The 14,831-nt window shown below is 38.4% G+C and overlaps 1 protein-coding gene across 8 annotated transcripts in view; it reads right to left on the bottom strand.

Annotated features, from left to right (window-relative positions):
• Positions 1–14,831, bottom strand: part of L3MBTL3 (L3MBTL histone methyl-lysine binding protein 3) — a 120,553-nt gene that overhangs the window by 13,838 nt on the left and 91,884 nt on the right. For all 8 annotated transcript variants that reach the window (XM_031031603.2, XM_006736654.3, XM_031031605.2 and 5 more), the window contains one exon: positions 3,738–3,817. In XM_031031603.2, the coding sequence (XP_030887463.1) occupies positions 3,738–3,817 (80 nt within the window). The remainder of the gene's footprint in view (positions 1–3,737; positions 3,818–14,831) is intronic.

Here is a 14,831-nt window from a genome sequence, read left to right as displayed (position 1 = left end):
GGACTCATAATGACACATATTGCATGGAATTAACCAGAATTAACTAAAGAAATGGGGGAGGGGGAGAGGATTTTTCAGGAGGAAGTTTTTTTTTTTAATATCAATTTGCTCTATGACTCCAAACAAAATAGTTCTCATGGGCCTGCTGAGTCTTAAATCCTACTGGTATTTTAAACAAACTTAGGGTGGCTTCTTTTCAGTCTCCTCTATCCTAAATAATACACAAACTGCAAAGGGCTTTCTCTCCTACCCTTTGCACCACCCCTCCCAGACAGCTAGATTTAGGAAGGGTTCCTTCCACCTCTGGAGGGATAGAATTGGGAATGATCCCTGGTGATTTACTAGGCTCAAGAATGTGGACCCGGAGTAGAGTATAGCTACCTGACCTCCAGGCTCAGGTTTGCAAGAGGAATTCTTCCAGCACCCAAATGGGAGCGTTAAGGGGTAAGTGTTCTTCACAAAAGACCTGGGAAAAATTCTCTGGACTCAAAAATGTTAAAATAGAAAACAATCACCATGGAGCCTCTGACAAAAAGTTCTACAAAACATCAGAAGAGGAGTATTGATTTATTGACAGAAGAGTTTCATGATTTTAGTGAGGTTCAAGGGGATAGAACCTTTACAAAACAAAAGCAGGCTATGAAAGAGAACAAGCCAATGTAGGAAATTGGAGGGAAATAGAAACCACTGCTCTTAAAATTCCTGTTAAAGGCAGTAAGTAGTAGACTTGACAGAGCAAGAAGCTAAGTAAGATATTTCAACCTGAGAAATATGCCGAGAACATGAAAAATACATGTAAGTTGTTAAAATACTAAAATACTGGGGCACCTGGGTGGCTCAGTTTGTTAAGCGTTCGACTCTTGATTTTGGCTCAGGTCATGATCTCAGGGTTGTGAGATCGAGCCCGCACTGGGCTCTGTGCTGGGTGTCAAGCCTGCTTAAAGATTCTCTTTCCCTCTCCCTCTGCTCCCCACCCCCACTGCACGCTTGCTCTTTCTCTCAAAAAACAAAACAAAAACTAAAATACTTCCATACTGGTTGGTACAATGCCCCCTCCCCCATCCCACTCCCACCCTCCCCCAAGGCAGCCAGGCCCTTAACTGGACTTCATAAGATCCAGCAATTAAGGGTAACTCTTGGTATAGCGGAGAGCATCCAAAACTCTCCTTCAGTACAAAGACCAGTGTTAATTTTAACTGTCTTGTGCAAGGTTGGATGACAAACCAATTGTTAAATATTTTGAAAATAAAATATAATCCCTTGGCTCTAACTCAAGAATAATAGGTATTACTAGTCAACAGAGAGAACAGAGCACAAATGGTAACCGAAATTATAACTGAAAGAAGTTTCCTGGATTTAAAGACCAGTTGGCAATCACAGCATGATTTCACTGCAGATGAAATTAGTTTTACGACAGTTTTATATAAAATGTTTCAAAACTTTGATAAGGAAACTTATCAAATTCATTTTAAGAGGCTAAAAATGGATGAGATATTAATAGTCAAATCTCACTTAGGAACATATGTGCAAAAATTCTCAGAGCAACTTATTTTATGAGGCTCTCTCCCTTTCACTAATAAAAAATTAGACAGTAAATAATATATCCTTACTGAACTATAGGCTTTGTAGGTGAGAACAATAATTAAGAGTTATGTATGAATCCTAATAATGTTTCTGGAGAGAATAAAACAGAAAAACTCAGGCAATTCAAATTGAGAAAAACAGGACAAAAATATACAAAGTTTGAAAAGACAAAGAGAGAACACCATGCATATCATAATGTTAATCAAGCCAAATTCTCTATTAAGAGAATAATAATTTTCCAGATCATTTCCAGAAAAAATGATCAAAATCAGCTCAGCAAATCCAACAAAAAGTTAAATCAATCACCAAGTTAGGAAGAGACTGAAAAGTTTACCAAAGTATTACTCCCTCAAAAAGTTCAGAGTCTAGAAGATTCTATTCTGTATCTATCTGAATTTTCAATGATGAGACGATTCCAGGCAATAAACACTTCTTCCACAATACTACTACTCTACTACTCCCACCAGCGAATACTTCAGCCACTGATGCATTGAATCCTCATGATAAGCCAATGATGTGGCTACCTACTACTACAGTAATCTTACACAGGAGGAAACTGAAGCCCAGGGCGAGCTGCACAGCTAGTAAGTGGTGGAGCCCTGAGAGGAATGAAGGCTGTGATCCTAACCACCATTCACAAAGAAAGACTGAGACCTTTGTCTAAGAGTCCAATATACCTTGATGACAGAACCCTCATAAAACACATGTTTTTCTTCCTTTCTAAATGGCCAGAAACATATTAAAATAATCAAATGCTTGCATAGCACTTACTATGTGCCAGGCACTGTTTGAAGCAAGTGACAGAAGCACTTCATCGCCATGGCAACCCTGGGAGGGAGTTACCATCATTATGCTTCTGGGTAGATAAGGAACCAGAAGCATGGAGAGGTGTGTTCAGTGCCATGTCCAAAATCACACAGCGAGCAGGTGGCAGAGACGGCATTCAAACCCTGGCCATCTGTAGGGTTTGTACGTGGTGTTATATTAAACATAACAGAACATGCTGAAGACAGCAGAGAATGTAACCTTTAAAATAATCACAAATTACTGCTTTCTAAAAAATCAGATATGGAAATCAAAGCCTCCCTTATGGAACAGGTCATTGCAGGCAAACAGTCATTAGGTGCTGTTCTCAAATCTTATAGAATAATCTAAAGCAAGAAATACACACAAAAAAGCAAAGTCTCCAGGGACTATCATTAAAATCCCAATCAGGCTAACCTTTTCTTATAAAAAAATAATAATTATGTGTAAGTTATAAATACAATCTATACTATGACTTACAGGCATTACGACTTCATTACTTTGTTAAGCCACTGTAATGTGTTTTTAGCAGAGATGGAAGACAAATTACTTTCTCAAGTACAACTTAAGACGTTTGTTCAAATGATTTTCTTTTCATTCTGTGGTATTAGACTAAGACCCTATTAATTCCATTTGGATTTCAGTACACATTCTGAGGTGAGTTTTAAACATATGAAGCAAATGACATCAACAATACCAAAGAAAATATATCACAAGAACCAAAGAGAATGCTGCCCAAACTTTATATATAATATTGCACAGATATGTGAAAAAGACTGTAAATATAGGTCACAAATGAATCCATATCATTATGAATTACATACTACAGTTGACCCTTGAACAATGCAGGGGTTAAGGGCACCAACCTCTGTACAGTCGAAAATCTGTGTAGAATTTTTTTTTTGAAAATCTGTATAACTTTTGATTCCCCCAAATATAACTACTAATAGCCTATTGTTGACCAGAAGCCTTAAGCAATAACCTAACTAGTTAACACCATTTTGTATTTTGTATGTATCAAATACTGTATTCTTACAATAAAGTGAGCTAGAGAAAAGAAAATGCTATTAAGAAAATCATAAAGAAGAGGAAATACATTTATAGGACTGTACTGTATTTATTGAAAAAAAATCTGTGTATGAATGGACCCACACAGTTCAAATCCACGTTGCTCAAGGTCAACTGTATATTTATCCTGAACAATAAACTTCTATAGCCTGCGGTAACAGAATAAACCAACTAAACAAAGTTTATCTTTAATATAGAAGTGGCTGCTATATTCTAGTCAAGTTCTGACTGTTGAGTATTAATAATAACATCCATCAATAAGATGAGATTATTATGGCTACCTCTGGCTTCATGCGACGTCCTCATTTCACTTTCTGTTCTCTCTTCAAAGTCCTCTTTGACATCATCAGCATGCTGGTCTCTGAGAAAAACAGATGTATCAATGTTTTGTAATGCACTTTAAAGGATGGTTCAGCACTGCATCTCAGCAACTGTTATAGGCAAGTGATAAATCACTGAATTCTACTCCTGAAACTAATACTACACTGTATGTTAACTACCTAGAATTTAAATAAAAACTTGAAACATTAAAAAGCAACAAGAAAACAAAACACAACAAAATAAAAACACATGATACCACTAAAATGTTAGAAAGGATTTTCAGTTCTACTAAGAAGCAACGCCTAGTAATAACATCTATAAACATCCATTTTCTTCATTACCAATTTTCATTTAGAGTTCAGAAAGGAGATTTTTTAAAGCTAAGAATGGTATTAAGGTGAACTATTCTGGCAAACGCACCCACTGAATAACTCAACTTCAAACTGGGACAGGTATTCATGAAGAATTTTACTTGGTACTATACAGTAAAACTACAATTTAAGGAAAGAAAATATTTTGAAACTCCAGACCGTTTAATCAAGTAGCATATACACTACACTCAGCTCTGGGATTTGGGCTTGAGCCTGAGATTGGCCCAGGAGAATCAAACTCAATTCTAGGAAGCTTTTCCTGGCTTAATCAGGTCAAATGTGTAGGCTGAACTGATTCCAACTCTTTTTGACCAGGAATGATCCAAGGCTAATCTAAGCATGCCGAAATGCTCTAAAATGCAATGGAATCCATTACGATCTTAATTCAGAGCTTTACCCTTAAGTCAGGGACAAAAACAGCATTAAAGGGAACCAAGAACAGACTAATTATATTTTCTTTAAAGCTAAATTTCAAGTCTTTAAAATTTTTCAACCTAAGTTTTCCATTCCCAGAGTTCAAAATACATCCCACTCTCCAATTTCCTGGTACTATCGAGGCTATGATCCCTGGCTTACACACTTCAATGCCTTATAATACTCTGCATTTATGATGTCCTACTGTTTCTTATGTGTTGTTACCTATATATAAATATATCCCGAGTTTCTAAAAGATCCAGATCATACTTCTACTGTTAAGTTTTAAGAAAAAAAGCAAACACATTTGAAACCACACACCCCAACAAAATATAAAGCAGCTGTATAGTCTTAATTACAAAGGCACGAATTTATTCTCCATTTGAATGATGATAATTTAACACAACAATTCAAACACGGTAAGTACGCCATAAATACATGTTCACTACTTCTTAGATCATTTCCACAAACACATGTGAAATTTCATTGAGATCTGTGCTCCCTGGCTAATAAGTTCATACTAAAAACAACTTATCCCAAATGCTGAAGAAAACTTGCTTATTTGAGAATGGAGATGAATCACGGTTAATACAAAATAAAAACACATCTTCTTCCAAGAGTAATCAAATGATTATTGGAGGCTCTTATTCCATAAAATGTGGAGAGATGGAAATATGGGAAAAAATAAGAAAATCACTGATAATTGGAGAAGGACATTAGTTGAAAACTGTCTTCTCTGTAAAAACTGTGCTAAAGTTATACTTGGTAATTACAACATGCTAAAATCAGCCTCATATGTTAAAATTAGCTTATGTGATCTTCTGGACTTGTTTAATATTAAATTAGAATATTCTTTGAGTCTACAAATCTATCCCAGTAAGTACTGTGACCACTGAAAAAAGTTGTTTGTGCATGACTATCTTAATATTTATTAGAAAAAAAGTCACATATTACAGTGATAACTTGAAATTGGCATTTTTCAGAGTTAAAATAAATTCCTAATTAGTCATCATAGATTTCCCAAAAGCTTTAATGAGTGGTTAAAAGGAAAAAAAAAGACAAACTGAGATCAAAGGCTAAAATTAAGTCTTATAATTTTTCAAATATTTCTGTTTTCATGATCAGAATTGTCCACTGATAAGTTTTACATTTTTTGTGGTTTTAATAAAGCACAGCATTCCTTTAAAGTTAAGTTTTATTAAAAAAAAGGTATAAGACTTAAGTATGAGCAAAGTTCTATTGTATTCTTATGCCCAAATACAATGCCAATGGTTTATCTTATGAATGTAAGAAAAGGACCATTTGCTAGGAGAGAATGGAGACAGAAAAGGAAAATAAGACCTCTGACCCAAAAAGTTTCTTCAGGCCTGAATCTGCTGTAATCCATCCCCAGAGAAGCAAAATGGAAGCCATCTATTCTTATATTATTTATATAGCTTCATTATAGAAGCATGTTCAGTTTCCATTTTCCCTACTGCAACTCGTGATATTTCATTAAGCTGAACCCATATAAACTTGGGAATATAAACATGAGTATTTATCCTTACCAAACACAATTCAAATAAAGGACTCTGGAAGAAATGTTTACTGAATGTTTTATTTCCAATTAATATACTGATTCTGCTAATTCCTTAAAATTAAAAGCGACTAAGCCCCTAGGGGGTTCTACATGATATTTCATTTACTAGAAAGTTGGAGGGGTGGGGCAGTGGGGTCACCTGAGCAGTCTATTAGAACAAGCATTATCAAATAGATGGATGAACAGAACCACTGAAGTGAGCAGAATCCTAATTTAAGCACATCTAGAAATGTGGGAGCAGTTAATAATAAGAAAAGTTACAAGAACATACTATGCACCAAAGGCTGGCTGAGATCTTTATATGTCCAATATTTCGTAACAATTGCTAGAAGAAGGTTCTGTTCTTAAAGCCACTGAAACTTAAAGAGCTTAATGCCAAATTTGTAGACAAGTACAGCACCAAGTCTACTGACACCAAAATCCATAATTAGATTCAAGTATTACTTGGTTTTTACCTTTGCATTTCTCCAGAATACAGTATACCCGTCTTCTAGTGACAAGGTCAGTCATGAAGAATCTGACTCATTCTTGTTTGCTTTGTATTTTATTTAAAATAAAAATTGGTTTCTCAGGGTACCTGGGTGGCTCAGTTGGTTAAGCGTCTGCCTTCGGCTTGGATCATGATCCCAGGATCCTGGGATCGAGCCCCGCATCATGCTCCTTGCTCGGTAGGGAGTCTGCTTCTCCCTCTCCCTCTGCCACTCCCCTGCTTGTGCTCTCCCTCTCTCTCTCAAATAAAGTCCTTAAAAAAACTGGTTTCTCAGTTGGGCAACCAATATTTCTCTCTCCTACAAGGTGAGGAGTTTCATTGCTAATTCTGACTCAAGAGGTGCCATGATGGGTCTCTTTCTCTGTGCAAAAATGAAATCCTTAATCTAGGATTTCAACTTCCTAAGCACAAAGTTATTCTAGTTGCACAGGTCTTCCAATTACAGACAAAACACGTTTATATCAGAATGCCCCAACTCTGTGATAACTTTATAATTAATCTCTCTGGAACACGGTACCAGATACGCTTCTTAACAGATTCTCTTTAAAAAAAGACAACCAAACATATTTTGATGTATTTTAATAGTACATTTTTGCTCAACAAAAAATATCTCTGTTTTCTTCTCTTGATCAACACTTTCCATTAGCAACAATTTCATTTAGCTCCAAAGGAGATACAAGCTGATTGGGCAGGGGGCTAGGGAATCAGAACATGGAGTGGTTACATGGATGGTCTCTGGAAGTGAACAGACCTCCTTCCAATATCAGTTCTGCTACTTAATTCTAAATGATCTTCAGCAAGTTACTTAACTTTCCTACTTCCCAGCTGCATCATCTGTAAAACGAGGGTAATAAATCCCTTTCCTCACAGGCATTTTGAGGACTCAATAAAATAATGAATACAAAATGCTGCCCACAGCCAGACATAGAAGCAGAAGCATGATAAATGGCAGCTTCTACTATTTAAGAATTACTTCTATTTGGGGATAAAATCATCCACTGTCACCTGTTTTCTTCAAGTTTTAAAATAGTTTTTAGAGTAAAAGTTACGAGCCAGACTGCAGCCAGACGGCCTGGGCTGTAATCCGGGTCTGCTATTGACTAGTTGTGTAATCTGTAACCACGAGAGGTTCTACATTTTTGAATGGGGATGTGAGAACAGCACCCACCCCACATAAGGCACTGTGAAGATTAAGTGAGCTAATGTAGGTAAAAACACCTAGAAAAGTACCTGGAATACAGAGATTTCCCTTGAGATCTTAGAATTTTCAAGAACCAATTTATTTCAACATTTCTTTAGCTTGAATTGAAATATAACCATAGCTAAAACTTTACTGAAGAATACTCTTTAGGTTTTTAATTAAGACAGTGGAATCCACTCAAGTGCAAAAATGTATTCTTTATGAGTCAGCAACCTCTTTTTCTCTGTAATTACATATCATGCTTTAAATGTCTATCTTACTCTAAATATGCTTTGTAGTAATTATTAGCAAAACAAACATCAGAAGGGTAAATACATAGTAACAGGATGTATTTGAATGCAAATAGCTATATTTCTTCAAGTTTGTTTTTTTTCCATTTAAAAACAATCCCTAGCCAATTATGCTTCCATCAGTCCCCAGTATGTTAAAAACAATATTGAAAAAAATGTGAAACAATTATTTTGCTTCAATTCAGAGATTTCAGCTATCCCTCGAAATCCAGCATGAGTTTGATTTGGCTCCTAGCTTGAAATAACCCCACCTTCTCTCTCCAGCAGCGCTTATTCTAGTCTCACAGGGGTTTTGTTAGAGCTGAAAAGTACCTGTACTCCCTAGTAACCAGAGGCGACACAATGAATGTAGCTGGGGCCGTAAAATAATGTAGGAATTTCTGTTTTGAACATGAAAAGGAGGTCTTTTTTGCATGCCCCCAGCAACTTTTTTTCCCCTAATTTCTGGGCTGAGGTCACTCACAGGAAAAAAAATCCAAGAAAGAGAATCTCAGGGTTTATACTTCAGAGGAATTATAAAAGATTACTTGAACTGTCTCCAAATGCCTCCTACAAATGAAGAGGAGAGTGTGCATCCACAGCCTCAGTACAAGAAGGTCACCATCTTCAAAAGGACTCAGAAAAGATGGCAAATAAAACCAGTCGGATTAAAACTTTTATGTCTATGGTTAACATCTGAATAGTCTTTAAAGATTTATTTTTGAGAGAGAGGAGGGAGGGGGAAGAGAGAGAGAGAGAGGCAGACTCCCCCCTGAGTGCGGAGCCCCACATGGGGCTCAATTTCAGGACCCTGAGATTACGGCTCTTGAGATCACAACCCGAGCCGAAATCAAGAGTCAGATGCTTAACTGACTGAGCTACCCAGGCACCCCCAGCAGTGGTTTTTATAGTGTTTTCATAAACATGGCCTAAGAGAGGTAAACATGGTTTACTATTCATCTAATGACTAAAAATAAAACATTTTGATTAATAAGCCTATTAAATTATCATTTAGCATAAGGAACATATGTTAATGATGAAAAGTAATATAATTAGTCAAAACAGTGGATATTATCAAATGCCAAGGAAAAACCCTCCAGAAAAACTAATTGAGCAATTAACTGATCAATCTTCTTATAAAATGTAAAGCCCTAACCAATGAGGTGAGTATTGGGGAATAAAGACCATATATTATAAGAAGAGCAAGACTGCATTACTTTCATGTTGTCAAAGAAAAGTAACCAGGTGTCACTGCTTTTCCACTCTATATAAAAGAGTCATCTGAGTCAGGAATTAGTGCTATTCGAGGGGATAAAATGAGACCCTGTTATAATTTTGGCCCAACAACTTCACAGGCATACAACAATTACAGAGTCATCTCTTCCTTACACTTTGAATGGTTGCCCTGGTGTCACAGTGTTTGGCACAAGAACTGAGAGTGTTTTAACTAAAACTGAGCTTCTCTCTGGTGCATACAAACAACCCCACAGATTTGACTCAGGTTCCCAAGAGCTGGAATATTTTTAAACTTCCACAGCTCCTGATCCATACCTGGCAGCCCATTGACAAAAAGGGGAAACAGGCTTTTACATGGGCAGGTAATGCCTAGTCATCAAAAGGACTTTCTCCAATTGTCAACATCAAACCCTCAGGCTCAGAAAGCCTCAAAAAGCAAAATAAAGTTCCCAAAGATTCTTAATTAGCATTTGTAATCTTTTAGAAATTTTGGCTCTAAGTTAATGTTATTCTATTTGATCTTGCAGTTCTGCAAAGTAAAGAGATTTTTATATGCTTATAGTTTCATATTTATGTCAGTTTGTTTTCCCATCTGTTTAATAAAGCCCTCCTCAAGTGTACAGACTAGCTCTTGGTATGACTGGCAAATTGGATTCATCCTAGAAACATAAATCAGATTAATACTTGCAATTTCTACAACTGCTCTCTGTAATTCTGAGTAGAAACATGGGTCCTACAACTTGAGAAGCCTTTTTAATGGCCTATAATGATCTGAACAGACTGAAATTTTTCATTGGATTTAGATTAGCAATGGGCATTTGCCTTGCAAGGTAACACAAGCATTTAGCAGATATTTAAAACATGCTTTACTGTGTTTCTGTGGTTATGTCTCAGCAGGCTTAAACAACATGGGAGCTTAAAGCATTCCATGATTTTTAATAGAGATAGCACCTAATTTAGAAACACAGTTACAAACAGCTGTAGGATAGATTTCACGAGAATGAGCCTATGTGGGATAGATGCCGATGTTCTCCAATTGGTAACACATTGTGAATTATTACTCCAGAGAAGGGTCTTTATATTGAATAATAATTCTCAAAGCCTACTATATAGATCACTTGCATCTCCTGGGGGTGCTTGTTAAAAATGAACTGGGATGCACCTTACATTTCCTGAATCAGTATCTCTGGAGATGGTACTTTGAAAGCTGCATTTTAACAAACATCGATGATTCTGACGCAAAACAATGTTTGCAACCCAGGTTTTATTAAGAGACCGAGAAATATACACATACTTTTACTCAGCAGTAGAAATGCAGAGACTTAAGGTTATCAGTCCCCAGGAAAAGATCGTCACCAACGGGGAGAGCCCCTGCCTCACCATCTCGTGGTCAGGAGTGCTGTGAGGGCAGAGACGAGCTGCTGCGCGCCGCCCCCAACCCCGCTCCCCCCCCCCCCCGCCCCCGGGAGAAAAACATCTCACTGAAAACACAAGGCACAAGGCACACACTCCTTACAGGCCTGGCGAATCAATGGCTAACTGGAAAAGGATTGCAGCCTCACATTTCTATCTAAATACACATTAGGAATTCACTCATAACCCAACCATCCATTCGGGTTTGACATATTGCTACAGGAAAACAGATTTAAATATTTAACATACCTGCAAAAGGACTCACTGGGAAGCTATGTTAATGTGGGGCAGAACCTACCAGCTAGGACACCCTGAGTCCCTGGGTACAAGTGCCCCCATCTGGTCATCAGAGGCAGCCCCATTCACTCCCTTCGTGCCATATAAATGTTGTCTTTTCTGCGGTATCACTTTCTAAGTGGGGCAGGAATTAAAACAACAACATTTTTGGAAGCACTGAGAAGTTTATAAAAGAGTGCCAGTATGTATTTGGGGGATTCATCTAGTCATTTAATAGATATCCAGTGTGGAGATCTTACAACCTTGGGAAGGTAGCTGTTTTACCAGAACAGAAGTTTATACAGCTGTTGCCTCTTAGGTTATACAACTCATCTGTCTCCTTTGAAGGCTGGTGGATGATTCAAGGTCACCTTGGGTCCTTACTGGGTGCCAGGTAGCATGCTCAGTGCGGAGGTGTCTCAGAGAACCAGAGACAATGTGGCCCCAGCCCTGATGGAGCTTACTGTCAAGCAAAGTACACAGACTCAGAAGTACGTACACAGAACCATCAGCAGCATTGGGATGTGTGCTGTGAAGGCACGTAATGAGGAACCTGAACTATACTCCAGCAGATCAGATAGAGCTTCTCCGAGGAAATGATAGCGAACTTGAAGCCTGCAAGATGAGAGACCAGCTAGGAGACGGCAGGTCTGGAGGCTCTAGGCAGAGTGCAAAGGATGTCTGAGGACCATGGTGTTGAAGCATTAAGTTTAAAAACGAGCCTGGCAGAGCTGGGCAGGGGCCAGAGAACACATGACCTTGCAGGCCAGGCTTAGAATTAGGGACTTAATTTCAGGAGTAATGGAAAGTCACTGCAAGTGTCAAGCAGGGAGACAGACCCCCAAACACATTTTTTAAATGCACACTCTTAGGCTCTAGCCTGGAAGATTCTGGTGGGCTGGCCTGGGCCCCCAAATCTGAATTCTGAGAAGGTCCCCGGGAATCTGATGCAAAGTCTAGGAGCTACTGCTGTGGAACATTAGTTGTCCCAAGGCCCAGCCTGAGCAGCTGGCCTGTGAACTTGCCCTTAAAATAATGGTTATGGTATGAAAAGGATATACACATTCCTCGCATTGTTATTTTATCTGGCCGGGTTGTGTCAGCTTCCAGGTCAAAAGCAAAGCCAGCATAGTCCTCATTCTGGTGACCCTCTCGCATTTGAAATGGGTGTGTGTTTATGGGGGGGAGGGATGGCGTAGCAGCCGTGGTCAGTGCCCGGCCCATGTTCCGTGGACGGCACTCCCCTTCCAGCCACGGCGGCCAGCTCCCACGGTCTCTCCTGCTCCGCTCTCCTGAAGGGTTAACCGGGGCTCCAGCTGCTGAACCCGCTGTGCCGGGGAATTACTGTGTGCTTCCTCCCGGGCAGCCTCGCTCTGTGACTGAAGGTAACCGGTGTTTAAATGGCTCAGCTCCCTCATGCCCACGGCGGGCAAACTCTGAGATGTGTGTTTTACACCGACTCCCAGAGTGGTCGCAGCAGGACTGTGTTCCTGCTGTCTACAGTGGTAATCAGTGTGGCAACAAAGCTTTCCCTGGCGGTCCTCCCCTCCCCGGCTCGCTTCCTCACTCCCCTGCTGAGGTCTTCCTCACATCCCAAATAAACCACATGCAACTGAATCTTTGTCTCAGGGTCCACTTCTGGGGGTGCGAACGGTCTCTTGCTGTGCTAAAGTGCATTAAAAAAAAAAAACAACAGTAGAGTCTGGCTACCAAATTTAGTAAATTATTACAAAGGACGCAAAGAAAATGCGTTAAAACCTGAATGAAAAATTCCATCCATGTATGAAATGAATATGGGAAAAGAAGAGAGAACATAATCTGGTATTGTGAGAATTGTCCTGAATGCTGTATTCAAAGTTTAACTCAGGAATATCAAAGAAATGGGCCACTCTTTCTTTTGTTCCGCCAGAAGAAAAGAATGCTGTGCAACAAATAAGTAACCTATTCCTCCTGCCCCATTAATATAAACTAATACTTACTGAGGGCTTATTATTAGTCACTGCCCTCACAGCTTTGCACAGCTCACATTCTTAAGTCCACGTTAAACAAATCAACAATCCAAAAATTTTATATTTACTTACAAAATGAAAAAAAATATTAAATATATTCACACAGATTTACTCACAGCAGAGAAGCCAGCCAACTTCTACCCCGTTAATTCTACCTTAAATCAACCATCCTCAAGCCGTAAGATACACTTTTTCCTTAACAACCCTTCTTTTATTTGTTAGCATTTACTACGTTGCCACCTCATGATCATTTATATCTAAAATACCCAGTGCCACTGCAATTGCTGTGAGAACCAGTGACTGCCTGCAGAAAAAAGTAATCTGAAGTCAATTTTCAAAAATGTTAAAGAAGAAATTAAAATTTTTAAAGAGTAAATCAATCTGTGTTATTTTGAAACATATTGCCTTTTCAAGTACGCCTAACGAAGCATTTAGGTTGGAACATCAAAATGTCTGCAACCATCTCTTAAAAATTCTTCTGCATAAAAAATACAGTGAGAAAAAAATGTTCACCTTAAAAATTGAGGGGTCATTTCGATCATCTCCCTCATGTTTCCTTTGCATGTGACTAATCAAATCTTTCAGGTTATTTTTAGTTATGAAAAAAAATAAAAACAGTAAATCTGAAAGATGAAGACAAGAAGAAATCTAAACAAAGTCTCTAAAACCATGAACAATGGAACACTCATTTACCAAATGGAAGCAGATCACTTGAAGAAATTTCACCTTAATACAAAGAAGTGTAAGTATTCACTCACACAAAGTATGACAGGTCAGAATTCACTGACTCAAAAGACAGTGTGAGCTAAAAATCTATGACACAGGAAAAACTATTTAAATATGAAACATGTGTGATAGGCTATACAGAAAACTAAAAACGTCTGAGGTTGTTCCCTAAATCCGGGTGATTACATGAAGAACCATGACCACAACTCAGAGAAGACAGGTCACTGAAATGGTCAAATCCACTACAGTTTTTTTTACATAAATTTTGAGTTAAAGAAGACCCTAGGAAATCATCCCAAGGAGATTCTGCTGAGAGGAAACTCTGGCCCTAGGAATCTGGCCTGGAGCCCAGCCAGTGAGTGAAAAGCCTGTGTGAGATTAGACCTGCCCGCTCATCGGAGTATTCTGTTTATATTTTAAACAGTATCTTGGCTTCTGAAATCTAAACGCTAGGTAGTCTTACCACCTTGTGAGTCAGAGTCAATGAACTCTGTATCTGTAATTATTACTATATGAATTAGTACTTTGTCTTAAAGTAAATTTCCTCACATGGTATGACCTCATTTTGGAGTGCTGGGTTGGGTAAAATAAGTTTGTTACATTAGTCATAGTTTTAAGGGTAAAAAAAAAGTCATCCTCTTGTGGTTAATAATTAAAGAAGTTACAGCTCACCCCATCCATAGGATAAAATTACTTTTCTATAAGGATACAGAGACGTGAAATGCCATTACTCCAATAGCATTGCTATGAATTTAGGATCAGATTTATTAATCCAAATGTCTACCTGGCTCATCCATAAGAATGGAAGTTATAAAATATTTAAATAGAAAACTATGTTGCCTTAGGTTTTAAAATACTCATAAAAGGGGTGCCTGGGTGGCTCAGTCTGTTGAGCATTCAACGCTTGATTTTGGCTTGGGTCATGACCTCAGGGTTATGGGATCCCCCTGAGGTGGGCTCTGCACTCAGTGGGAAGTCTGCTGGGGACTCTCTCTCCCTCTGCCCCTCCCCCTGCTCACACACATGAGCGTGCTCTCTTTTCTCTCTCTCAAATGAATAAATAAATCTTA

Source organism: Leptonychotes weddellii, chromosome 8, assembly GCF_054177405.1.
Source record: "Leptonychotes weddellii isolate Sample4059 chromosome 8, ASM5417740v2, whole genome shotgun sequence".
Classification (NCBI taxonomy): Eukaryota; Metazoa; Chordata; class Mammalia; order Carnivora; family Phocidae; genus Leptonychotes; species Leptonychotes weddellii.
This window is presented reverse-complemented; position numbering and strand designations above follow the sequence as displayed.